The sequence below is a fragment of the Guillardia theta genome (genome assembly GCF_000315625.1).
Source record: "Guillardia theta CCMP2712 unplaced genomic scaffold GUITHscaffold_138, whole genome shotgun sequence".
In the NCBI taxonomy this organism is placed as follows: Eukaryota; class Cryptophyceae; order Pyrenomonadales; family Geminigeraceae; genus Guillardia; species Guillardia theta.
The window spans coordinates 113,351-137,166 of record NW_005434536.1 but is presented as its reverse complement, the minus strand read 5'-3'; the positions used below and the strand labels follow the sequence as shown (position 1 = coordinate 137,166).

General features: G+C 54.5%; 13 protein-coding genes across 13 annotated transcripts; 6 read left to right on the top strand and 7 right to left on the bottom strand.

Moving 5' to 3' along the window:
- Positions 1-758: 758 nt before the first annotated feature.
- GUITHDRAFT_119034 (hypothetical protein) lies at positions 759-2,395 on the top strand (the record flags this gene model as incomplete). Its single annotated transcript, XM_005821772.1, has 2 exons — positions 759-767; positions 806-2,395. 2 exons carry the CDS (start codon positions 759-761, stop codon positions 2,393-2,395), a joined length of 1,599 nt encoding a protein of 532 aa, XP_005821829.1.
- Positions 2,396-2,610: 215 nt separating this feature from the next.
- GUITHDRAFT_119033 (hypothetical protein) lies at positions 2,611-3,474 on the top strand (the record flags this gene model as incomplete). Its single annotated transcript, XM_005821771.1, has 1 exon — positions 2,611-3,474. One exon carries the CDS (start codon positions 2,611-2,613, stop codon positions 3,472-3,474), a length of 864 nt encoding a protein of 287 aa, XP_005821828.1.
- Positions 3,475-3,493: 19 nt separating this feature from the next.
- GUITHDRAFT_119032 (hypothetical protein) lies at positions 3,494-4,196 on the bottom strand (the record flags this gene model as incomplete). The annotated part of the gene is made up of 2 exons (XM_005821770.1): positions 3,494-3,796; positions 3,852-4,196. 2 exons carry the CDS (start codon positions 4,194-4,196, stop codon positions 3,494-3,496), a joined length of 648 nt encoding a protein of 215 aa, XP_005821827.1.
- Positions 4,197-4,334: 138 nt separating this feature from the next.
- GUITHDRAFT_146950 (hypothetical protein) lies at positions 4,335-5,516 on the top strand (the record flags this gene model as incomplete). The annotated part of the gene is made up of 1 exon (XM_005821769.1): positions 4,335-5,516. The coding sequence occupies one exon, from the start codon at positions 4,335-4,337 to the stop codon at positions 5,514-5,516; it is 1,182 nt and encodes a 393-aa protein (XP_005821826.1).
- A 94-nt stretch (positions 5,517-5,610) lies between these two features.
- GUITHDRAFT_119030 (hypothetical protein) lies at positions 5,611-6,393 on the top strand (the record flags this gene model as incomplete). Its single annotated transcript, XM_005821768.1, has 1 exon — positions 5,611-6,393. The coding sequence occupies one exon, from the start codon at positions 5,611-5,613 to the stop codon at positions 6,391-6,393; it is 783 nt and encodes a 260-aa protein (XP_005821825.1).
- A 72-nt stretch (positions 6,394-6,465) lies between these two features.
- GUITHDRAFT_119029 (hypothetical protein) lies at positions 6,466-8,103 on the bottom strand (the record flags this gene model as incomplete). The annotated part of the gene is made up of 1 exon (XM_005821767.1): positions 6,466-8,103. One exon carries the CDS (start codon positions 8,101-8,103, stop codon positions 6,466-6,468), a length of 1,638 nt encoding a protein of 545 aa, XP_005821824.1.
- Positions 8,104-10,210: 2,107 nt separating this feature from the next.
- GUITHDRAFT_119028 (hypothetical protein) lies at positions 10,211-11,321 on the bottom strand (the record flags this gene model as incomplete). Its single annotated transcript, XM_005821766.1, has 2 exons — positions 10,211-11,133; positions 11,246-11,321. 2 exons carry the CDS (start codon positions 11,319-11,321, stop codon positions 10,211-10,213), a joined length of 999 nt encoding a protein of 332 aa, XP_005821823.1.
- A 1,522-nt stretch (positions 11,322-12,843) lies between these two features.
- On the bottom strand, positions 12,844-16,603 carry GUITHDRAFT_146948 (hypothetical protein; the record flags this gene model as incomplete). Its single annotated transcript, XM_005821765.1, has 4 exons — positions 12,844-13,065; positions 13,237-14,672; positions 14,811-15,025; positions 15,258-16,603. The coding sequence occupies 4 exons, from the start codon at positions 16,601-16,603 to the stop codon at positions 12,844-12,846; spliced, it is 3,219 nt and encodes a 1,072-aa protein (XP_005821822.1).
- A 188-nt stretch (positions 16,604-16,791) lies between these two features.
- GUITHDRAFT_119024 (hypothetical protein) lies at positions 16,792-17,742 on the top strand (the record flags this gene model as incomplete). Its single annotated transcript, XM_005821764.1, has 2 exons — positions 16,792-17,128; positions 17,270-17,742. The coding sequence occupies 2 exons, from the start codon at positions 16,792-16,794 to the stop codon at positions 17,740-17,742; spliced, it is 810 nt and encodes a 269-aa protein (XP_005821821.1).
- Positions 17,743-17,804: 62 nt separating this feature from the next.
- On the bottom strand, positions 17,805-18,191 carry GUITHDRAFT_146946 (hypothetical protein; the record flags this gene model as incomplete). The annotated part of the gene is made up of 1 exon (XM_005821763.1): positions 17,805-18,191. One exon carries the CDS (start codon positions 18,189-18,191, stop codon positions 17,805-17,807), a length of 387 nt encoding a protein of 128 aa, XP_005821820.1.
- A 541-nt stretch (positions 18,192-18,732) lies between these two features.
- On the top strand, positions 18,733-19,350 carry GUITHDRAFT_146945 (hypothetical protein; the record flags this gene model as incomplete). Its single annotated transcript, XM_005821762.1, has 1 exon — positions 18,733-19,350. The coding sequence occupies one exon, from the start codon at positions 18,733-18,735 to the stop codon at positions 19,348-19,350; it is 618 nt and encodes a 205-aa protein (XP_005821819.1).
- Positions 19,351-19,766: 416 nt separating this feature from the next.
- Positions 19,767-22,112, bottom strand: GUITHDRAFT_146944 (hypothetical protein; the record flags this gene model as incomplete). Its single annotated transcript, XM_005821761.1, has 1 exon — positions 19,767-22,112. The coding sequence occupies one exon, from the start codon at positions 22,110-22,112 to the stop codon at positions 19,767-19,769; it is 2,346 nt and encodes a 781-aa protein (XP_005821818.1).
- Positions 22,113-22,205: 93 nt separating this feature from the next.
- Positions 22,206-23,298, bottom strand: GUITHDRAFT_146943 (hypothetical protein; the record flags this gene model as incomplete). The annotated part of the gene is made up of 3 exons (XM_005821760.1): positions 22,206-22,529; positions 22,642-22,738; positions 23,030-23,298. The coding sequence occupies 3 exons, from the start codon at positions 23,296-23,298 to the stop codon at positions 22,206-22,208; spliced, it is 690 nt and encodes a 229-aa protein (XP_005821817.1).
- Between the last annotated feature and the right edge of the window lie 518 nt (positions 23,299-23,816).

The window sequence follows — 23,816 nt, the reverse complement described above, 5'->3', positions numbered from 1 at the left end:
CCGGGCGGCCGTGACCGGTCAGCGGACCGTGTCAGCAGGCCCGTGACATGTCAGCCGGCTGACAGGGGCCGTGACCCGGCTGACAGGCTCACCTGACCGGTCACGTGACACATCACGTGACCGAGACAAGACTTTTTTATATCGCAGATCCAAAAACCCATAGGACATTTCTCCCAGGGGAAGAAAACCTCCCTTGACCCCCCTGTTTCTCGACGGATCCTGCCGGCCGGGCCCGTCAGTAGACCGACTGCAGCCTTCAGCCCCGCCTCAGACCCCCTGGAGGCCCGCCAGGAGGCTAAGTGTCCGGAGATTGGCCGGGGGCCTGATCTCTCCGGGCGGCCGTGACCGGTCAGCGGACCGTGTCAGCAGGCCCGTGACATGTCAGCCGGCTGACAGGGGCCGTGACCCGGCTGACAGGCTCACCTGACCGGTCACGTGACACATCACGTGACCGAGACAAGACTTTTTTATATCGCAGATCCAAAAACCCATAGGACATTTCTCCCAGGGGGAAGAAAACCTCCCTTGACCCCCCTGTTTCTCGACGGATCCTGCCGGCCGGGCCGGTCAGTAGACCGACTGCAGCCTTCAGCCCCGCCTCAGACCCCCTGGAGGCCCGCCAGGAGGCTAAGTGTCCGGAGATTGGCCGGGGGCCTGATCTCTCCGGGCGGCCGTGACCGGTCAGCGGACCGTGTCAGCAGGCCCGTGACATGTCAGCATTAAAGAAGACATTGCGGGGCGCGAGAAACGGGGCACGCATGGTGGTGGTGAAGAAGCCCACCTATCCCGGGACGCCATATCGCAGATCCCCTATTCACCTTACAATACCTCGAACAAGGCCGATGAAGACGACAAGAACGCGATCGTCCACGTGTTTGCGATAAACCACAGCTGGAAGATCGTGAATGGGTACATCGCCGCGCTCCTATTCGCTGCCACCGTCGCCCTCGCCATCACCTCTCTTATTTTGGACTTTAAGACCCGCGAGTTCCCGACCAGCATCGTCACGCACACCCTGCGCCCCTGGAACGAGTACGGGGGGCTGGAGGATGCACTCAAGGCCATCACCACCGGCTCCACCTCCTCGTCGCGAGTGCAGGCCCTGTGGCACTGGGCCAAGTGCGACCAGTACATCACCGACAAGCACGTCCCGCACCAGCACGACCCTTACACCCTGGCGGGTGTCTCGGTCAACAACTCCGTGTGGGTCCCGGGTGGCTGCAACTGCATCGCGCAGGTGGCCCACGCCCTGGGCAACACCTGGGTGTCGACGCAGACCACATCGCCGACCCTATCTGAGGTGAAGGACATGATCCACTTCTGCGCCTACGAGGGCGACATGCCATACCAGTACGACGTTGTGAAGACGGCGTACCGACCCCTCTACTATTTCTACTATTTCATGTTCGTCGCCACCTCAGCCATCGTCATGGCCAACTTCCTGCACAGCAGCAACTCGGAGACGATCAAGACAATGATTAAAAATAACGTTGATCCCAAGACAGCCCTTGACGAATCCAAGTCCTTGCTCCGGAAACTCGTCTTATACTTCGTCCTCACCTTTATCGTGGTGATCGTCTTCACGGGCCTCTTCCTGGGCATCAAGAACTCCTGCGACCAGGACATCTGCAACTTCGACCCGGTGACCACGCTGTCCCTGATGTCTGTGTTCCTGGTCATCCTGTTTGTCCTCGTCATTCCGTACTTCTACCAGAGCAGCAAGACCCACATCGTCGATGCCCTGCAGATGATGGTGAACGGCGAGCATGACAGTTACACCATTGCGTACAGGGATGCCAATGACGCCACGGTCTACAAGGTCTCGGACTCGCTGAACTCGCAGGCGCAGCTCGAGCAGCTCTGGCTGGACGTGATGCTGGTCCCGGCGATGGTCGCGCTCTCGATCGGGACGGTGCTGACGCGCCAGTGGACCGACAACGGCATCCTGTACTACTACGCCGTGCTCGTCGGTTTCTTCACTGTCGTGAGCATGTCGAACGATTGGATGACGTCGTTCTGGACGCGGTCCTTGAGGCTCTCTGGCGACCTGGGCATGAAGGGATCCGCCGTGTACGACCACTACCAGGGGTACAAGGACATGGTGACGTACGTGCAGCTCTTCATCCTCGTCGCGCTCATCTTCACGGCAGTGCCCACGGAGAGCATCACGGCCTACAGCTACATCCTCTTCTACAACTGGCTGTACTTTGTGTTCGGGCTGTTTGCCGTGTACATGCTCCCCGATTTCATCAATGACAGGGCAGCGCTCAACATCCACACGGTCACGGCGATGAAGCAGACGGCTGTGCTCCTGCTCGTCTTCACCCTCGTGATCACCCTAAGTGTGACGGAGTGGGTCAAGAAGGACATCTTTGCGTACCAGGGGTTGGTGTAGAATGCGAAAGTTTGTTTAATGAATGTAAGAGAAAGATGGAATTCCGCAACACCCGATCGTACCATTTAAGGACTTGCCTCGCCCCCCTGCGCAGAAGTGCCCGCCCGACCGCCATGGCCCTGCTGGCACCGCAACCTGGGTACTTCTATCAACCGTTCCATGAACGCTACCGCTGTCATTCTACCCTTCCTACCCTTGACTCCCATCTCGAGCTCATGAGCTCTATCTCGTCCAACCCGGAGGTCCTCGACCTCATCGACGACCACCTGCAGGGGCAGCTTTGGGAGGACGTCAAGGAGTTCATCTCCGCGAATCCCGACATCCTGGATAGGTTGGATAGGCATACGCTGGCGGGATTGGTGGATTGGTTAAAGAAGAAAGGGAAGGCAGCTTACGATTATGCAAAGGATAAGGCGACGAAAGCCGCCGATTATATAAGGGAAAAACTTAAGAAGAAGACGAAGGAAGGAGATGAAACTTCCGAGGAAGAATCGGAGGAAAACCAGCCTGCTGCAGCCACTGCAAGCAATCACTTCGGTGCCTCCATCCGTGGCTGCAGGACCGTCTCCCCCGCGGACCTCACCCACCTGAAGCTCACGATCATGCAGGACCCGGATGTCCTCGATGACATGAACGCCCACCTCCGCGACGGCCTGTGGCAGGCGATGAAGGGCGTCATCGCCGCCGACCCCGCGCTGATCCACCACCTGCCGTGCATGAGTGGGAAATGGATGGATAAGATAAGAAATGCTGGGAGTGCAGTGGTGGGTGGAATTAAGAAAGCCACCAAACATGCGAACAACCTGATCCACAAGGACCCACACGGACTTCGAAACATGAGTACGGAGGAGATTAAAGCACTAACTAAACAAAGGCAGGAAGAGACCGAAGCAAATCTTGCGAAGCATAACGCCAGACGAGAGGCGGAGAGGGCTATTCAAGACTTAAAAAATTCAAAGAAGTACATGCGCAGCCCCTTCCAGCCATGCCCCTACGACACCATCGGCATCCGTGTCCCGGTCTACGGCGGGGATGGGAGGCTGAGCTCCTCGATGCTGGACAGATACGCTATGCACTAGGCTTGTTGAATAAGTAAAATTAGTTTTGAACGATCTTATCATACAACCGCGTCATGGACCTGACGAACTCCATCCGGTCGCGGGTGAGGGTGGGGCACTCGCGGAAGAGGTGCTGGACGACGTGCTCGGCGGTCTCGGCTTCAGATAAAAAAAAGGCAGTATAGCTAGGCCGGGAGTCGGCAGCAGCGGGGCCGAGGATGCCGTTGATGATGTCGGTGAGGTCGATGAGGTCGGAGGCCTCGGCCTTGCGCTCCAGCCTGACGCGCTTGGAGTAGGACGGCTTCCCGACCCCACAGGGCGCGCCCGACTTGGAGCGCATCACCTGTAGCTCATCGTCACCCGCGCAGATTCTAAATACACCCCTCCCAACGACTCACGGTAAACCGCGTTGCAGTGCGCTTCTTCTCCACGAGGAGCTGCGTGGGGATGCGGAGCTTCAGCCTCCCGTCGGGGAGGCGCTCGACGTTGCGGAAGCCCTTCGTCAGGCGGACGTGCCGGAACATGGCCTTCTGGATCCTGAGGCTCAGGGTGTAGTAGCCCTCCCCCATCCGGATCGCCTGGAACTGGTCCTGCAGCCCCCCGCCCGACGGCTGGAACCAGCTGCAGTAGCACTCCCTCCTCACCAGATGCCGGATCATGTCACGGCAGCACGGGCTCCGCTCATGCTCCCAGGCCTTGCCCGCCACCACCAGCTGGTTGCGGGTCAGGTCGACCTGCTTCATTCCCTCCCCTCCCCCTTCGTCCCCTCACCCAGCGACCTCCGTGGATTGAGCCTAAAAGGACTTGCTGCACGGTGTCGATGCACCCTGCCGCATATTTAAAGATCATTGCACACGCGTCGGGAAGGGCACGGTTGTACGATGTACCTGTACAACGACGGTCAGAAGATCGACCTGATCTCATACAGTGATCTTGTAAGGCTGAATGCTCAAATCGTGACCAATCTTGAGAATAAGGTTAAAGAAAAGAAGGACAACAATAGATCATTCAAGGAGTCTGTGAACCGTCTAAGGAACGAAATTATGAATAACCCATCACCAGATGTGATGAGGGAAAAAATGATTTCGTTGGAAACTTTGATCGAGAAACACAGAAAAGAGATAACAAGTTCTCTAACAAACTTGGTAGTTAACAATTCAGGTTACGCCCCCACTACTACACCCCGTGAAGGATATACAGATTATGGACCTCTAATGACGGTAAATCCGGGAAAACCGTCAATCATTAGTACGATGCAAACAAGTGGACCAAGTATATACTACGGCAAGGTCCACAAGGAAACGAATCTCGATGATTTACTCATCGCACTGACCAAAAGCGACGTAAACCTCGCCATCACGTTGAAGAACATCGAAAAGACGATCGAAAGGATCAAAGCACTGAGGGCTGGCGGCGATGGTGCTCAGGCAGCTGGAAACGAGAGTGACATACCAATGGCAACACACGGCGATTCCATGTTTGATGCGACATGCATCGGCACCCAGATGTATTTTGGTATGAAGATAACCTCTATGCCGGCTGAGAAGCTCGATACAACCGAAACTGCCTTGAAGAAGACGGCTGAGATCATCAAAATTAACGAAAAAGTCATCAAAAACCGCATCAGAACTCTGAAATCGACCATTCAAAATCAAAATGTGAATCTCGAGGAAACCGTTTACCAAAAAAATGAAAGAGAAAAGAGGGAGAAAAAAAGGGATGATATCATCAAGCAGATCAAGGCTCTCGAGCTCTTTGAAAGCCCCATCTCAAGGAAGCTACCCCCAGAGCTAGCTATTGCACGTACCATGGCTATGAACGCCAAGAGAACACAGAATGCTCATAAGAAGAAAAACAAGGGCCAGAAGACACCCGGTGTGGGTGTCACAGTCGGTGAGACAGAATTACAACAAATGGCCAAAGCTAGGAACGTCATCCTGCCAAGCACAAAGCAACAGGGCAAGAAGAAACCGGGCCAGAACAAGAAGGGCAATAACCAACCTGCCCAGAACAATAATGGCAACAAAAAGAAAGGCAGGAAGACACGCCGAAATCGCAAGTAGTGCAGGGTGTACCGGGATTGACATGCCCATCCATTTGGCCCATATTTAAAGCCTGTGAAACAGGGACCCGCAGAGCCGGGCAGTGACAGACCACATGGTTATCTACGCGATGCAGAACGGTGAAATCAGAACTGGAGGATGGAACAAGGAGAACCAACACCACCAGACATTCAAGGCTGCTAAGGCCAGAGCGATGCTCAAACACAGCAAGATCCTATTCAAGAATGACGGTAGCGTGATAACATCAGAGCTGGATGACAAACCAGTCTACCATTTCGACATGTCCCAGGACAGTGCCATCAAGCGCATGAACAACGGTGACTATCTCTTCCTCCGGATGCAGAACATCAATAACCACAACGCCGACGAGAAGTACGTCAAATTCCTGATCATGCGGAACAACGCGGAGGTACAGCTCAATAAGAAGGGCATTACTGAGGAGCAGAAGGAGATGTGGAACAACCGCAAGGCCTACGACGAAAAGATGATGCAAGAGGCCAAGGATGTCGCCAAGCTCCCAAATTCCAAGATTGAAAACTGGATGACAAAATCATACAAGAAGCCAGAGAATCCAACCCAGGATGATCTGAAACTCGTCGACATGTGGGACAAGAGGAAAGACATGCCGGCTCGTTACAACCTGGACCTCTGGATCGCGCAAACACACGTTTTGAAGACGAAAAACCAGCTGACCCCCCGCCTGAGGCAGATGAAGGAGGAGAAGGAGAATGATACCAACACCACGAACACCAACCCACAAGGCATGGTGACGGGAGCGTCGCAGTTCAACGGCGGCATGGACTCGGACTCGGAGCTTTCGGAGGAAGACGACATCTCGGGCGCGCTGAACTCGGCGGCCCGCAACCTCTACATGTAGATTCCCATATCATATTATCATCATAAACGTTACGAATTTTACTATCATGCTAGTTTAGAAAGACTTAGAAACTCAGAACGAGTCGGCGTCCTCCACGCTGGGCGCGGCCCTCTTGCGGCAGGTCTTGGCCTCCTGAGCGGCGTTCCCCATCCCGGGGACGGAGGGGGGGCGAGAGGAGGAGAGGTTGAGCTGCATGCAGAGGTAGTTGGGGACGGGCTGCATGTCGATGTCCACGGCGTAGCCCTCCGGGTTGAGCTTGGGGCCGAGGTCGATGTGGACGCGGCAGCACTTGGGGACGGGGTAGGACGCGTGGTAGGGCTGCCAGTCCATGGACACCGACGGGTCCACCGGGAGCCCCTTGGAAGGGTCCGACAGCACGCGGAGGTCGAGCCGGACGATGATCTCCCGCTTGAGCTCCTTGCCTTCCTCCTCGAAGTTGAAGAAGCGGTGGGTCTCGTGGACGAGGCAGCGCCGCGCCGCGTCGAAGCTGATCTTGGCGTTGCCGTCCTTGCGGATCACGACGGTGCTGTCCCGGGTCTGGGGGGCGTGGAGGAGGAAGCGGAGCACGTCGTCGTCCGTGCCGGCGGAGACGTCGATGCCGAGCAGGCGGAGGAAGTCGATGACGGGGGCGGCGCGGAAGACGAGCTGGTTCTTCCCGGGGCCATCCTCGGTCTCCCTGGCGACCCAGGATTTGGCGACCATCAGCTGAAGGCACCCGCAGCTCGCGGCGACCTCGAGCAGCTGGCACGCGCGCTTCACGGTGGAGCAGTTCGTATACCGCATCAGCGTGGGGCCGTCGATGCGCACCTCATCGACCATGGACTTGCCCATCTCGAAGTCGAGGCAGGCGTTCGAGATCGTGACGCCGGCGCCGTCCTCATCGACGGAGGCCCGGAGGAGGCTGGAGACGCTCCTCAGCAGCATCACCTCCCCGCCGTTGCTGAAGAGGTAGTTGGAGCAGGGGCGGCAGCCCTCGGGGGCGTAGGTCTTGCACACCTCCGTGATGGTCTTCTGCTCCTCAAAGGTGGCGGGGAAGCCGCCCATAGCGGGCACGAAGGAGTACAGCGTGAGCGGGATGATCTCGATGCACTTGATCGAGACGACGTCCCCCGGGGTGTCGACCTTCGTGGCATTGTTCGGCTTCAGGAAGAGCTTGACGAGCGTGAAGGGCGGGATGGTCTCCACATCCGGAAACAGCGCCCTCTGCCCGGCCTTCTTGTTCTGCTTCTCGAAGTCGAAGGTCTTCGCCGTCGTCGAGAGCCGCAGAGTGCAGCCCGCCTGGACCAGGGTAGCGAGGTCCTTCCTCACGGCGCCCTTGTACTGCTGGTTGCTCTCGTGCTTGTCGAAGGAGTAGATCATCAGGCCGCGCCTCCCGTCCGCATCGACGTGGATCTCGCTCAGGAACTCGGCGTTCTTGAGCGGCTTGTCCTCCAGCGGCGCCTTGCCCCAGCCCGCGGAGAAGGGCGCCAGCACCACAAAGTGGCTCGCCAGCGACCTGAGCTCCTTGCCCGAACCCTGCCTGATCATCTTCTCCTGGTTGAACACCCCCAGGCGGCAGTACACCGGGTCCACCACCATCGCGATCACCGTGGGGAGGTTCTCGTGGCGGTCCTCCGGGGAGGGGAGCGCCAGCCCCTCCAGCCACAGGTTGCTGGGGTGCAGGAGCGGCTCGGGGACCAGGAGCTCCGTGTTGACGGTGGCCTCCTGCATAGCTTCCGGGGGTAGCTTCTACAACATCCTCAACCTCCATGGAGGCATCGGACTCGGGGCGGTTGCTCTTGTTAATCGGCATGCTGCTCTCGCGTGGCGGGAATAGTCTTGGACGGGCGGTGGCGGGACGGGCTACTTGGAGGGAAAACCTTTTTTTTTGGTATTAAAAAAAATAAAAAAAAACAGGAAAAAAAAATCTAGGGGCGGGCTTCACTCCCCACACAGCATGGTGATGGAGCAAGAGGAGAAGGAGAAGCGAATCCGCTCCCTCGCTCTCTCCATCGAGCTCATCAAGAACAGCACAACCTACACACGCGCCGACGGTATCCAGCAGAGCTTCAACTACCGGGTGTCTGTCAACTCCCCCTCGGGTTGTTTTTTGGAAGTCACGCAACCCAGCGGCCCGAGACTGTAATGGAACAAGCAATGTTTGTCTTCGGCCTTGGTCACCGCCTCCTCGACATTGCAGAGGAGGTCCAGGCCATCGCTCTTGACGAACACACCCAGGTTGGGGGGTAGCTTGCTGTCCTTCAATCTAGTATCTCTGACTTCCATGATCCATCATCAATAACAGTTGAGTTAATTAAATACGAATATGAAGTGTATATGATTATTTCGATTACTAAGAAGTCCATCGAAAAAATTGTCGCCATGTTTAGATTGAATGTTATATATTTGTTCCATTATTGTTTCAATTTTCTTCACAACATCATGTGCAGCTTTCAAGTAATACACCCTGTACCCTGTTTTAGTGTCGGACATTATCTGGAGATGCACAAGGCTAGATTTGAATTTTACAGCATCCAAATGTTCAAAAGTAAAACTTGACAAGTGTTGAATGTATAACTTCAACTGATCCAATTCTTTCCGTAAAATATTTTCTTCATCAAACATATCACTAATTTTCCCATTGTCATCAAGTATCTGATAGTACTCTTCAAGAATAATACTCAAGTAGGTTATGGTTTTGTTCATGGAAGAGTCATTAACAAATGATTTGTACTGATCAATGATTTGTTGTGCAATCTGATCTTGTAAGGATCCGGAAATGTTGTAAATCAATTTCGCCCTCTCGTCGATGTTCAATCGATATAAATCGATCCCCTGCAGCAGTGACGAATTGTTGATAAACTTCTTCCTTGCATCGTTAAGAAATATGAATATAAAGCGTATAAAATCATCTGGATGCTCATTACGTTCATCAATAAAATTTTCACCATGCTTAAACTGCATATTATATCTTTGTTCCATTATTGATTCAATTTCTTTCACAATCTTATGTGCAGCTTTCAAGTAATAGACCCTGTACCCCGTCTCCTTATTGGATTTTGCTCGCAGATTACCCAGGCTACTTTCATGATCTCCATGACTTGCATGATTAAACGTGAAACTTGACAATAATTGAATGTATGTCTCCAATATATTCAATTTGCGCTGTAGATCATCTCTGGCTTTACCCAATATATCCTTGAGAGACCCATTATTATGGAGTGATTCATAGTAATCTTTAAGTATGGTGCTCAAATAGCTTATGGTTCTGTTGATGGTTGTATTTTGCACCAATGGTCCATACTTTTCAATGAGTTGTTGTGTAGACAGATCTTCTACCTGTCCGGAAATGTTGTAAATCAATCTCGCCCTCTCATCGATGCTCGATGCATAAAAATCTATCCCCTCCAGCAGTGAGATATTGTTGATGAACTCCTTCCTTGCCTTCCTGTCCATGTTTTTGATCTGAGTGTCTTGAATAGTGAGGATACGATTCTGAAGGCGAATGATCTCATCAAGATATGAATCTATGTTCTTCACTCGCCTCTTGCACTCCGCGTAATCCATCTCTCTCTCTCCACACACACACACACACACACACACTCACTCACCGTTTTATATAGTGATGATCACCCTGTGATGGGCAGCATGCAGTGGGTACAGGTCTGATTTAGCCAGTACCCCTACAGAGACTGACATTCAGGGGTGGGGTGCTCTGTTGTACTAAATTGACTAATGTTATAATTACTAATAGAGCCCAGGCCCCCAGGGAAGGCCCCCCCCCTTGGCCAGAATCTGAAAACCGTTAAACCGTTAAACCGTTGAAAACCGTTAAAATTTATATTTTGCATTGAACATTCCTCATCACAAGGCATGCACTATCTACAATATCGACGTTCATGCCCTTGGGAGCCACTGTCTTCATATATTCACGGGTGAACTTGTCCGAGTATCGAAGGAAGCTGAAGCAATAGTAATTGACGATCACCTTGATGTAACCCAACATGTCTATAGATTTTGCATCGACAATGTCAAAATTCTTCGAAATCCACTTTATGTAGGAATTGTAGAGATCATTGCAATTCTTAAACCCCTTGCAAATGAGCTCTGGTAAGGTACAATGCATCCATTGATACATGTTCAGATGGTCATCCTTTAAGTCCTTGCGATCAAACTCCCGGATGAAGTAGGCATGGGCACTACACATGACTATTAAGACGAAATCATCCATCCCGGTATCAAGGACTTCTTGCGATGTGCTCAGGTCAGCTAGAAACTTCCAGTAGTCCTCTACAGGGATCTTGGACCACAGGCTCTCCACCGAGAACATCGCACGGAGGATGTGCTGGATTTTCATCTCATCGGGATTGACAGAGCTCAGTGACTTGCAGGCCTTTACAAGGTTCTGACAAGATGAGTTCTCTGCATCGACCTTCTCCATCACCCCACCGACCTTCATTGTAGCAGAAAATCCATGCAACGACCAGCCTGCGGTTCCCCAGAAATGCAGGAAATCGGGGCTTGGAAATTTCTCCTTCTTCGAAACATCGAAGCATTTGTAATGGGCAATAAAAGGGAGTAGATCCTTGGATGCACAAGCCCCATAATCCTCCTTACACGCTTGACCCGCCTCCCCATGCATGCACGAAAGCTTGGCCTCAGGCTTGGTCTTGTCGGACTCAAGCATCGAGACCTTGACAATCTCCGACAAATTCTTGATGATTGGGGCTTGCCCATAGCATTGCTTCTTCTTCTCAGGCTCTGCCACAAAGTTTCAGCGCAAGAAACGCATTTTCACATCCAAAGTGCATGCATTTTCATATCAAATTCAAAAAAATAGGGCAGCGAGAGCAGTGAATCGCAAAGAAATCACCTGCAGCCTCGAGATTTTGCTTGAAGTTGTCTTCATTGACCCTCTTGGTGCTCCTTGTCTTGCGCTCCGAAGACATTTCACCCTGCAAGTTAAAAATCACAAAATGGCTGAGCATGCAATGTAACCGTCAAATAGGGAGCATCATAAGAAAAATGTGTTATCCTCACAGAAACGCAACATTTAACCCCAAAAATCGATCCCAGGACATCAAAGTAAGTCGGGACACATGCAAGAAGCATCGAAAACGGCCCAGGGGAAGAGCTTTAAGCGTTCCCCTCCCCTCCCTACAGCCTCCCATCGACTGGCCGCATCAACCACCCAACACCACCTATTTTACCATGCCCATGCGGTCAGAGCAGGGGGTGGGGTGGTCATGATCGTTCCTGAACTTTTCAAGAAATCTTAGACCTTGGCTCTAGGGCCTTGTAATCGATAGTATAGCTCCCATCTGGGGTCCCCATAGTGCCCGGGGCCGGTCTTCGATACATGAACTTTTGCCGGGCTCACTTAGTCATGGCCTGAACTTTTCAGAGGCTTACGTGTTTTTTGATGACAGAGGCCGTTCTAGACCTCGCAGATGGTTCCAGAGACCGTACCCACCCCCCATGCAAGTCCACAAACCCAAAAATTCGAATTTTGGTCAGCTTTGCACATGGTCGTATAGTGCTCGGGTGGATTTTTTATAACAATGCACTAGGAAATTTCAACCAGCACTGCCCCCACGAGAGCAGGACCATCGATATATATTTCTTAGAGCTAGGCTCTTGTGAGTCTGCAGGGTTCCACGACGAAATTTACCCCAGTACACTATATGTGCTGACCAAGAAGGTAGAACGGACATTGCCGCAATAAGCGACCACCCGGTGCAGTTCCGGGATTTAAAACCTTAAGGCCCACATCCAATCTAACCCTATGGGAATCAAGATAAGCCGTAGGAATTGATCTACAACCCTTTAAAATCACTCATTCTTCCTTTTTTCAATAACTTATTCATCCACCTGCGTTCAGACTACTCAGTCAGCCGGCCTGTAAGCCGATCGACTCGGGATTTAAAACCTTAAGGCCCACATCCAATCTAACCCTATGGGAATCAAGCTAAGCCGTAGGAATTGATCTACAACCCTTTAAAACCACTCATTGTCTCTTTTTTCAATCACTTATTCTACCGACCACGTGCAGACTACTCAGTCAGCCGGCTTGTAAGCCGATCGGCTCGGGATTTAAAACCTTAAGGCCCACATTGAATCTAACCCTATGGGAATCAAGCTAAGCCGTGGGAATTGATCTACAACCCTTTAAAACCACTCATTGTCTCTTTTTTCAATCACTTATTCTACCGACCACGTGCAGACTACTCAGTCAGCCGGCTTGTAAGCCGATCAACTCGGGATTTAAAACCTTGAGGCCCACATTGAATCTAACCCTATGGGAATCAAGCTAAGCCGTAGGAATTGATCTACAACCCTTTAAAATCACTCATTCTTCCTTTTAACGGTCAATTATGCTACCGGCCGTGACATCAGATTAGTTGTATATAGTAGTTTATTCGAAATTCAAAGTCGAAATTATATGTGGTTTCAGTAGGTTAAACTAACCACTTACTCCTTGGGATTCTTAGGCACATCGCGAAGATCCGCCTTACGCTTCCTAGACGAACGGCTAGCCTCAGCCTCGGCATTAGCCTCAGCCTCGGCATTAGCCACAGGCTCAGCAGCCACAGGCTCAGCAGCAGAAGCAGCATCAGCCTCAACCACAGCTCCAGACACAGGTCCAGACACAGGTCCAGACACAGGTCCATCCGCAGACGCGGCAATCTGAGCCTTGAGCTGGTCAAGCATAGCTTTCAACCTTGCGTTTTCTGCCTGTGCCTCATCGGCACGCTTCTTCTCTTCAGCGATAGCAGCAGCATGATCAGCAGAAGCATGATCAGCAGAAGCAGAAGCAGAAGCAGAAGCAGCAACAGCAGAAGCAGCAACAGCAGAAGCAGCAACAGCAAGAGCAGAAGAAAAATCGATCCTCCTCTGCTTCTTCCGGGGGGGCTTGGGGATATCTTGCTCGGAGCGGATCTCCTTCTCCTGCACCTCCGGCCTTGGACCTCCCTTGTTCTTGTTCTTGTTGGCCATGACGGGGTTTCTGGTCATGCCCTTCGGGTTCTTCAATAAGGACACCAAGTATTGGTTGAACAACTTATTGAGCTCACCGTGCTTGTCGCCGTCCTTCTCCTCGAATGGCTGAAGCAGATTGGATCTAGCCACAAGATTTTTGAGCTTTCCTTCCTTGTTGGCCCGTTTCTCGGGGTTGAACTTGATCCACCGTTGGTTGCAGTTACAATCGGTGATTTCAGCCCTGACAGGGACAAAGCTGTTGCTTGCGTACAGCATGTCGGATTCGGGTCCGTCCATAAGAAGGAAATCTTCGATAAGCGTCTGAAGAAGGTTCTCATTCTCCCACCAGGTAATAACACCGTTGTTATCGCACTTCTCCGTGTGAAGAAGGGTGATGTAATGGGTGCAGATGGTGAAGTTGATGGTTGTGTCCTTGAAAGGACACCTCAAGACAGCCAAGTCCGTCTGATTGCAGCAGCACCATGCCTGGCGATGTCTGTTTACATTGTCAACATTGACGGAAATCATCGAGTTGACGATCATGCACATCATGCAGGGGGCGGACGGTCTCTTTTCGTACCTAAGGTTAGGGAGGGCCGCCTTGATAAAGTTGTAAAGCGTGACATTCCCTTCCGCTACAGGCTTCCCCAGTCGCCTCTTCGACTTATCGGTGGATGCATCAGCCACTGCATCATTGTCATCCCCCTGAAGTTCAAGAGCTTTTTCCCACACCTCATCACTGGCCTTGATCATCTCACGATTGACCAGGGTAGACATATGGAAGACCTTGAAGTCGAGAGGCTGCAGAGTGATGTACAGGTTGTTGAGGTTATACTCGAGTCTAAGGAAAGTCTTTGCTTCCCCACCCTCAATAAGGGGTTTTGCGACAGCCTTGATAGCAGGAGTGAAGTCCCCATCCTCTGGTGAAAAATAACTCAAGGGAATTTTGAAATTCGCGTAGACGGTTCTCTTCAGCATGGACAATACAAGAAGCCTGAGGATGGAGACACTGTCCTTATTCAAGCAGTGCGAGAGCACGTTGATCCCATTTTGCTTGAAGCAACCCGTGTCGATGTCCTTCAGCGCAGCCCTGAGCCTTCGTAGTAGGTCCAGTTTCTTCCTCTTCATGGCATCCCTCTCCTCGTCGCTGAACGCCGCCGAGCTGTAGATCGACTGGCGGATCATCTCAAACAGCAGATCGAAGCCGTTCGTCACGCGATCCTCCCCGCTCTCCTCGTGCAGCGTCAGGACTGGCAGCGGCGCGCACTCCTGGCTAGCGATGAAGAAGCTGATGAACTCCTCCAGGCTGTTCCACGACATACCTGGGAGAAAATCAGCAACCCGCCGCCCACCTTGCCCGTTCCTATCTTTCTTTCCAAATCATATTTAAATCGGAAAACACAGCATCAGACACCGAAAACGACAATGTTCACTTACAACATTCCTATTGGAGGGTATACCTGGGGAGGTTATGGCAAGCGTAAGAGAACCGAAGTCCCGCTCACACCCAAGATGAACGACAAAGGCGAATTGCACTTTCGCTACGAGTGGAAATCTGAGCACTTCAAGATGAATTACGAAGACCGCATCCCGTGCAACATAAGGGTCAAATTCTTTGACAATCACATTCACATTCTCGAGGTCCAGCTTGCCCAACACACCCGCCTTGCCAACGCTACAGGCAATCATTTATTTGCCAACGATACCAGCAAACGGATGCAACAAGAGATCAAACGCTTTGAGGATGACAGCAAGAATGAGAAATTCTTTTACTAGACAGCGTCATATTCGACTCTTTGGTAGACCTACCCTTTCTAAATCTTAGAATAAAAGGCCCTTAATCGTTATCCTCGGCATCCCTTCCTCGATTCGTACTCCGGCGCATCAGCCTGGCCCAGGCGTAGAACCTGGCGAGGCCCTTCTTCAGCACCGGCTGCTTCTCGATGTCGTAGGTATCGGACAGGTCGGTGACGCGCACGACGGCCTCTCTATAGGTCGCCTGGAGCACTTCCGACAGATTCCCGATGGGGTAGGACAGGAAGCAGCCCCCCGAGGCCCTCACTTTGGCGGAGAGAGGGCCGCGGAGCATCTGCTGCATCTGGCCGCAGTTCTGGTCGACGTGGTAGCCGCTCACGAAGCAATCATGGCTGATGCAGGCGTACATCACCGCACCCTTGAGCCAAGCCGCGTCGGCGACGCAACTCCTCCTCGCCTGCATGTTCTCGAACTGCGAGATGCGGGATAGCGACGAGAACAGCGGGCCCAACAGCCTCACCCTTCCCTCCCGCACCTCCCGCACAAGGCCATCCAATCTCTCCTTGACATCCAGTGTATGGGGGATGTGGCGCACGCTTCGGAGGACGGAGACGATGGGACCCTTCTCCCCCAGCCACTCCCGATGCCTCCCCTGCGTGTCCCGCAGGAAGTAGCCCAAGTTATCCACTAGCAAGGCGATATCCTCCCGCGATTTCCAGACGACATCAGGGGCTTCGTCCACCCGCCTATGCAACAGGTCCCCGTCCACCCACTCACAGCCGAACGGAAGCTGCAGGAATCCCTCCCTGTCACGGCGGAAGCGCGGGTTGCTGCCCCCACCCCGCTCCGTCGCAAACAGCGAGGCGCGGGAGATGTTCTCGACGATCGCCCACCGCGCCTGACTCTTTGCCAGCCTTGCGCAGGCGAAGTAGACATGCCACCCTCCCCCGGTGAAGCACACCAGCACGTGGCGCTCGGTCGCCTCCGCGGGCATGAAGCGCCGCAGCACCGCGTTCGCGAGGAGGCAGGTCATGAACGCCTGCTGCTTCCAGAAGGGCTCCACGCTCATCGCCGAGTCGATATCCAGGCTCAGCACGCGGAAGGCGGGCGCGAAGCCGTGGGTCATGATCCGCTCCCGGTGGATGGGATGGTTGTACTCACAGCCGAAGTGGAAGCTCCTGAGAGGGTCGAGGTACTTCCGGACGAAGGCCTTCAAATCCGCCACTTCCACCTTCCGTATCTTCGACCTGTCTGTCTCCAGCATCACGTCCGCGCAGGTGACATTGCCCCGGAAGAACGTCTGCTGCACCACCGCGAAGAAGGGTGTCGAGAGCAGGCAGCGGTACAGCACACGGAGGCCGTGCTCGACGGGGTCCACTGGGATAGAGGCGCTAGAAATGACTGAAAGCTTTTCGGTGGGTATGATGAAGGCCTTCTCCTCCTCGGGATACTCCTGGAGGGGCTCTGTGGGAAGGTCAAGCGGATGGAGTGCATTCATCCTTTGGCAGGATCGTGCAGATGCAGGGAGATGGCTACATGGAGGCAATTAAAAAGACAGACCAGGGGAGTTTTTTTTTCGATAAGACTTTTTTATTTTTTTTTCGATGTCATTTTTTTCGACGGGGAGTTTTTTTTTCTAGATGGGTCAATAAAAAGCCGACGAGCCCGGAACCACCCCAGAAAACCATGGCCACGAGCTGTATCGATCTGTGGAATCATGATATGAACGTCTTGAACCACTACACTGATATTCTGAACAAGAATAACGAATTGGAAGATCCCTACGCGAGGGAGGCACTGAGAATCGAGAAGAAGATTGCCAGGAACAACATCCCCATCCCGCTCTACCGCATGCTGGTAAACGCGATCAACAACTTTCCAATGCTGAAGTACCACGTGAGGGCGAGCATCGAGAAGCTAGAGAAGATCCACGACTGTCTTTACCACATCAAGTATGAAGGAACCGAAAGGGACTGCATGAGGCGATCCGCCGAGATGATCCTGGAGCTCTACGCCAAGCTAGGTTGGGAGGATCTTCAGGCTCAGGCGTATTTATCCGAATATAAAAAAAGGCTCTGAATCATGGACCGCCCCATGGCTTTCCTTGCATACACCCAGTGCTACACCACCTTGCACGTCCACGGCAAGGGTCCAAGCTTCAAAGGGGTGCCAACCCCGGGGGCGCTGAACCTCTACATCAACGAGGCGGCGGACCACATCACGAACCCCCAGGTGGTTGCCTCCACGGACTCAGAGACCTGGGTCCAGCTCAATCGTGATCGCCTGGCCTCCGCCCAGTGGATCCTGACGCCGCGCCACCCCTACATCGGCGGCAATGAGCAAAGCATCATCGACTTCAGGGACATCGCCCCGCTCCGCCACAGGGCCAACGTCGCCTGCTACAAGATCGTGGGGAAATACGCCAGGACCATCACCAGCGCCCTCCGCCACATCCTCACCCAGAACTCCCAGATCAAGACTGTCGTGCTCGAGGGCGTCGGTATGGCTCCCGGGTACCATCACAGGTTCAAAAGCAAGAATCCCAGAGACGTGTTCCCCAGGGAAGCAGCCAGACGAGTCCGCGAGGAGGTGGAGGGAGAACTGTTGAGGTACGACGTCAACTACGAGTTCCGGTGAGAACAAGAAATGGTGATTTATTATAATTCCGAACCAATCTAGGAAGTCTATACTGCGATTACCTAATAAGGCAAGACGAGCTGCTCCTGGACAACCACGACGTCTTCAACGGGGCGTCCCTCGCAGAGTGCCTGGAACGCGTTGTACTCGGCGCTTGCACAATAACTCCTGTACATGAGAACCTTCGGATCCTCCGTGTGCCAGCGAAGGGTGTTGGCCTTGTTGCGCTGGAACGCAATGTAATCTTCGAGGTAGGCTTGGTACAAGCCATTGTCCTTCATCATCTTTTGCTTAAGATGCTGCAGATGGGACTCTCTCTCTTTCTGAGTGAGCTTTCCGTTGAAAGTGATTTTTGCAGCAGACTTACCGTAGTACAAAGCCATGAGTTCGTACTCGAAGTCGGCGACAGATTGGTTTTCCTTGACGTAGTCAATAATCTTGAAAAACATGGTTGAATGATGTTGACCGTATTCAGTTTAAATACAAGACCATCAAGCAGATTTTTTGATTAAGTGAAAGGTCTACTGCTGCAATAAAGTTCGATATTAATATCTGGTACGAAATATTTAAGCGGCATGCCACCCCCATCATCACCTCTCCGATGCTCATCATCATTGAATCCAAGGAACCCATCGTGCTCAAGCATACCGTCTCCCGTCCCGTCGACATCCCGGGCGGGATCAAACTGGAACACACCACTTCCAGTCCCATCACTATCCCAAGTGCCTACAACACCGAGAACATCCGCAACGAGTTCCACACGGCACTCGAAGGCTTCCAACGCACCGAACCCACTAACCCGATGCACCAATATTATGAAAATCACATGAACCATGCATTGTTTCTCCATCACGAAAGACTGAGAGAGGAAGAGACAATGTTCGCTTGGCATGTATTGACTCACTAAAGTACCTTCAGTAAAAAAAAACAAAAAAAAACAGCGGCCTATAATCGCGTGCGGCGCTTCCCCGCGCACCTCTCTCCCCAGAGATGCCCGTCACAAGCCGTCCCTCCTTCCACAACAGCAGCCCGACGCTGCTGAAGTGCTACTGCCTGGCCTTCTACTACATTCCCACCCTGGTCGAGGTGGGGGGCTTCCACTTCGACAAGAGCCCCGCCCAGAGCTACCGCCTCACGGTAGCGCAGGCCTTCCTCTTCCCGGCCGTCACGCTCTTCCACCTGGTGGCGTGCTTCCTGCCCAGCCTGGTCTACACCTCGGGGGCCGACGGGAAGACACTGGAGTACGTCATGCACTTCCTGGAGGCGTGGGTGGTGTACACCGCGCTGCTCGTCCGCCTGGTCACCCTGGAGCCCAGCCTGGTGGTGCTGCTCGGCTGCTTCTGCAACATCCACGTGCTCTACACCATGGCGACCACGCTGGATGGCATCGGCAGGAGGGTCATCGTCGGTGGGAGCATCGCGCGCACGGCCACGGAGCTGCTCATCCTGGTCCTCCCGGTCGCGCTATCCTTCCTCGGAGGGCACGTCAGGACGCACCCCAAGGACCTCGTCCTCGTCGTCTTCACCCCGGAGCTTTACGGGATCGTCGTCGACGTCTTCAACTCCGTGTGTGACGGTATCCTGCGCGCCTTCACAGCCACACCCTAGGGTATATAAAACACTCCCACGGTGTAATTCTCTAGAAGATGAAGACAGTGACCATGCTTGCTGCCGCCCTCGTCGGACTCACCCCGCTCCCGCTCTCGTACTCCTTCCAGACGCTCGACAATCACCCCTCTCACCTGTCCGCCCCCTCCCTCCCTGTGCTCACCGCCCCCTCCCTCCCGGCCCTCACCCAACCGCTCTTCCAGCGCACCGCAACTCTCTCCCAGCGCGTGGCCGTCCCTGAAGCTCCCATCCAAGTTCCCATCTCTGAAACTCCCATCCAAGCTCCCGTCCCTGAAATTTCATATGCGCTTACCCCCATCCTGGCAGTGGAGGAGATGGAAGCGGCAGGAGATGTCCAGTCAACGCCGGAGAGGTCAGGAGAGGGGGAGGAGTAAAAAAGAATTTTCATAAACACACTAAATACTCACAAAATTAACCCTATCCTTCTTCATCAAGCTCTCGCGCAGCCCCTTCATCGCGCACTTGTTCATCTGGTGGACGGCGATGATCTTCCCGCCCAGCGTCACCTGGTAGCGCTGCGCCTGGTTCTGCCCCACCCAGGCGGCGACCTCCGCGGTTTTGCTGGGAGCCAGGACATAGCTGATGGGGATCGTGTCGGGGCCGTAGAGGCAGCGTCCCAGCGGGCGGTCGAGCTTCTTCCCGATTAGGGCGGTGCTGCTCTCGATCGGGGGCAGGGCGTAGCGCGCCATCAGGAGCGTCTCCTTCCTCTCCTCCTCCGTGAAGTCGATCTTGATGCCGCGCAGGGAGGGGTCGGAGGTGCTCACCGCCTCGGAGATCGGCACCCCCGCGACGGAGTTCTTCACCAGGATCGTGTCCCCGATCGTCGACACCACGTGCCAGAAGATGCCGTCCAGCTTCCCGATGTGCATCCAGGGCTTCATCTCCCGCGACGGCGCCATGAGCATCGTGCACTGGTTGTAGAAGGCAGCCTCCGTCAGCGGGGTGGGCGGGCCTCCTGCCGCCTGGATCTTCTGCGACACGTAGGCGCTCGGCTTCCCGACCACCTCCCCCCGTCCCGCGAAGCTTTCGATCCTCACCGCCGTCGTCAGCTCCGTCAGGATGCGGTCGTAGCTGCTCTGGTCGTTCTCGGCAGAGGAGGAGACGACGGCGCTGCTCGGAGCACTCTTGACACTCGAACTCCCGCGGACGATCATTGCCGCGCAGTGACCCGCGGGGTGCATGTTCATCGGCTTGCCCGACGCCGACATCTTCGCCGCCTTGGCCGTCATCAGCACCGCCCGCATGGAGGTGTCATGGATGTGCTCCCCAAACTCCCCGCACTGCCGCAGAACGCCCCGGAGCTCGTCATCCGTCCAGTCCTTCAGCTCGGGCTGCCCGCGGAGTGACTCGAGCACCACGCCCGCGAATTTCTCCGGCTCCATGCGTTCGAGGTCTGGGTACTCGTCGTAGATCACCCCGCACTTGCTACTCAGCCTCACGCAGAAGCGGCGCATGTAGCTGAACTGCAGGATCGCCATGTGAGCCAGGTCCTCGCAGTCCCCGTGGCGCAGGCCCTCGATGTAGCCCCGGCGCTTCTTGTCCAGGTGGTTGAAGAGCGACTCCCCGGGGGTGCGATTCTTGATCCTGGCACCGATGGAAGCTCCAAGGGCATCCCCCGCCCGCGCAGACCTCAGGTAGATGTCCGAGAACGGCACCATGATGTCCTCGCTCATTGCGTAGGAGGGCACCTTCTCCTGCTCTTCGCTATCTTCGTACACCTCGATGACGTAACCATCACCCTCCTCCCTCTCGATGATCGGCTTCAGGTCCCGCGGCGTCTTCTCCGCCAACATGGGTTTGACGTCGCTGGCGTAGGTGAAGTCCGAGGCGAACAGCCCGCCGACGTTGGCCAGGCAGTCGCCCGCCGACCTCGCGTCGATGCGGTCGTGGAACGACAACCCCGTCATCCGGAACAGGGACGAGGTGATGCCGAAGGCGTCGAGCGCCGTCGTCCTCGAGAGCCGGATCTTCTCCTGCATGATCACATCCATGTTCGTCAGGAGATCCACCAGCGTGTTTCCGATGCTGCTCACAAACGACCCAGTCATCACCCCCTCCGGGTGCCGCTTGATCCCGCGCTGCAGCAGCTCCGCGTAGAAGCGCTGCGAGATCAGGTTCTGCCGCATGTTGTAGCGGTGGATGCGGTCCTGGCCCATGGGAATGAGCGTCTCCTCCATCGCACCGAAGGCCCGCAGCGCCGCCCGGTTCATCTCCCGGAACCTCCCCCGCATCCCCTCTGGCAGCGGCACCGCCTGCACCTTCAGCTCCACGTCGGGCTGGACAGGGTCGTACCCGATGCTCATCAGCGCGCTCCTGGGCTTATCCTCTTCGACGCTCCCAACGTCCCCGCAGGACACTTCCAGCAGGCCACGCAGCGGCACCCTCCCCGTCCCTACGTGGATGTCCTTGGAGTTCGGCGGGGCGCCCATCATCGCCAGCTGCTCCGGGGAAGGGCCGGGCGCCACCGCCATCAGCTGCAGATCCCTGACCTCCGCCTCCGCCAGATCACCCGACACCACAAACAGCCCCTCCCCCAGCGGCACCGCCGAGTACGAGTTCCGGCAGCCCACCCACGCCATTGCGTGCTCAATGATGTCGTGCTCCACGCCCTTCCTCTCGCACACGATGCGAACCGCCCCGACGAAGGGCATCTTCGCCCCCTTCACATTCAAGATATCGTCCTTCACGTCACTCCCTGCCGCACCCGACAACTTAGCACGCACGCGGATCCTGGCCGACATCTTGGGTGCTAGGCAAGCAAGCGATTTATATACATGCATAGAAGGGGTGGTGGGGGTGATGGAGACGAAACATCCTTACTTTATTCGAAAACACTAGCACTCCTCCTCGTAATCCTTCCTCTTCCTCCCCGTCTCGGGCTCCCTTGCCTCCACCTGCGGCACGCGGTACGATAGCATGCCACTCACGAAGGAGACCACACCAAGGTTATGCGGAAGGACACAGCCCGAGGGAGGAGAGGAACGGTACCCACGGGCCCAGGCCAGCGCGCTCCCGCGAAACTCCTTCCAGCTCCCGGCCTCCAGCGCGGCGCAAGGCACTTCCTCCGCCTCCGCCAAAGCCTCCGCCCTTACCCTCCGCTCTACCTCGTGCAGCGCTTCGGGCATATACTGCGGATCGGTGATGCCCACGCAGCACACCTCCAGGGTAGTGTCAGGCGCCGTCACCGGGGCTCCCGAGCTCATCACACCCGAGTGTTGCATCTTCGTCCTCCTCGCCATCCCATTCATTGCCATCCCGTTTAATACACACCCGCACGCAGGTGTCCCATTTCGTCCACCCCAGCGCCTTCCGCACGATGTAGGCGGTGTTGGGATGGCGGAAGACCGGGGAGCTGTTGTTCACATCCCTGAACCAGCGCAGCACCACCCTCCGGATGAACAAGTTCACCTCACCGCCGCACTCCTCCAGCGCCTGGCGCAGGTGCTCGGGCAGCACGGCGGCGCGGTAGTAGTTCACCACCCGCTCCTTCCCTACCACCTTCTCCTCAAGGAGACAGGAAAGCAGCCTCCTCATGTTCCGCATGTCAGGGCACGCAACCTCCCCGGGAGCAAGGGAGAAGCAGATCAGCCGGTCGATCAGGAGATACACCTTCCGCTTCCCCACGCTCTGCTCCGCGTGCTCGTTGCTCGGCACCGACCTCCGGATCCAGTTGATGCAGGCCGTGCAGGCCGTCAGGCGGTAGTTGGGATCCTTCCTCGCCCCCGCCACCTCTCTCACCGAAGCCCACACAAACGGAGTCTCCCGCCAGCGGTTCTCTAACATGCACTGGAAGGTCCGCGCCGTCTTGCTCCGACGACCGTCCCCCGTGCCGAGGAGAACCCCGCACATCACACACACCTCATGGGAACGGAAGCTCTCCCCCGTCAGCGAGCTCACAACCCGCATAGGCTGCTCCTTCCCCTCCATAGCGGCAGGGAGCGGCGGCGCGGGAGTCGACGGGCTTGAGCGCGGGAAGCAAGAAAAACAAAAAAAAACAGGGGTGGTTTACCACCCCTACTCCCTGTGAATGGGAGATGTGGGGGTGGGGTGCTTTCCGGTACTGAATTGAGTAATTATATAATACTTATACAGCCAGGCCTCCCAGGAAAGGCCCCCCCCCTATGGCCAGAATCTGGAAACCGTTAAACCGTTAAACCGTTAATTTCAACGGTTGTATATATATACATTATATATATATAATATACATATATAATATATATACTATATATATTACTTAATGTATATAGTACTAATTAGTACTCTGTGATTCTCTGTTACGCTCTATGTATTAGTACTATATAGTACTAACGTATATAGTGTAACAGGGTTTAACACAGTACTAATTAGTACTATACATATTAAGTAACATATATAGTATGTATATTATATATGTATATTATATATGTATATACATATATAGAACCGTTAATATTAACGGTTTAACG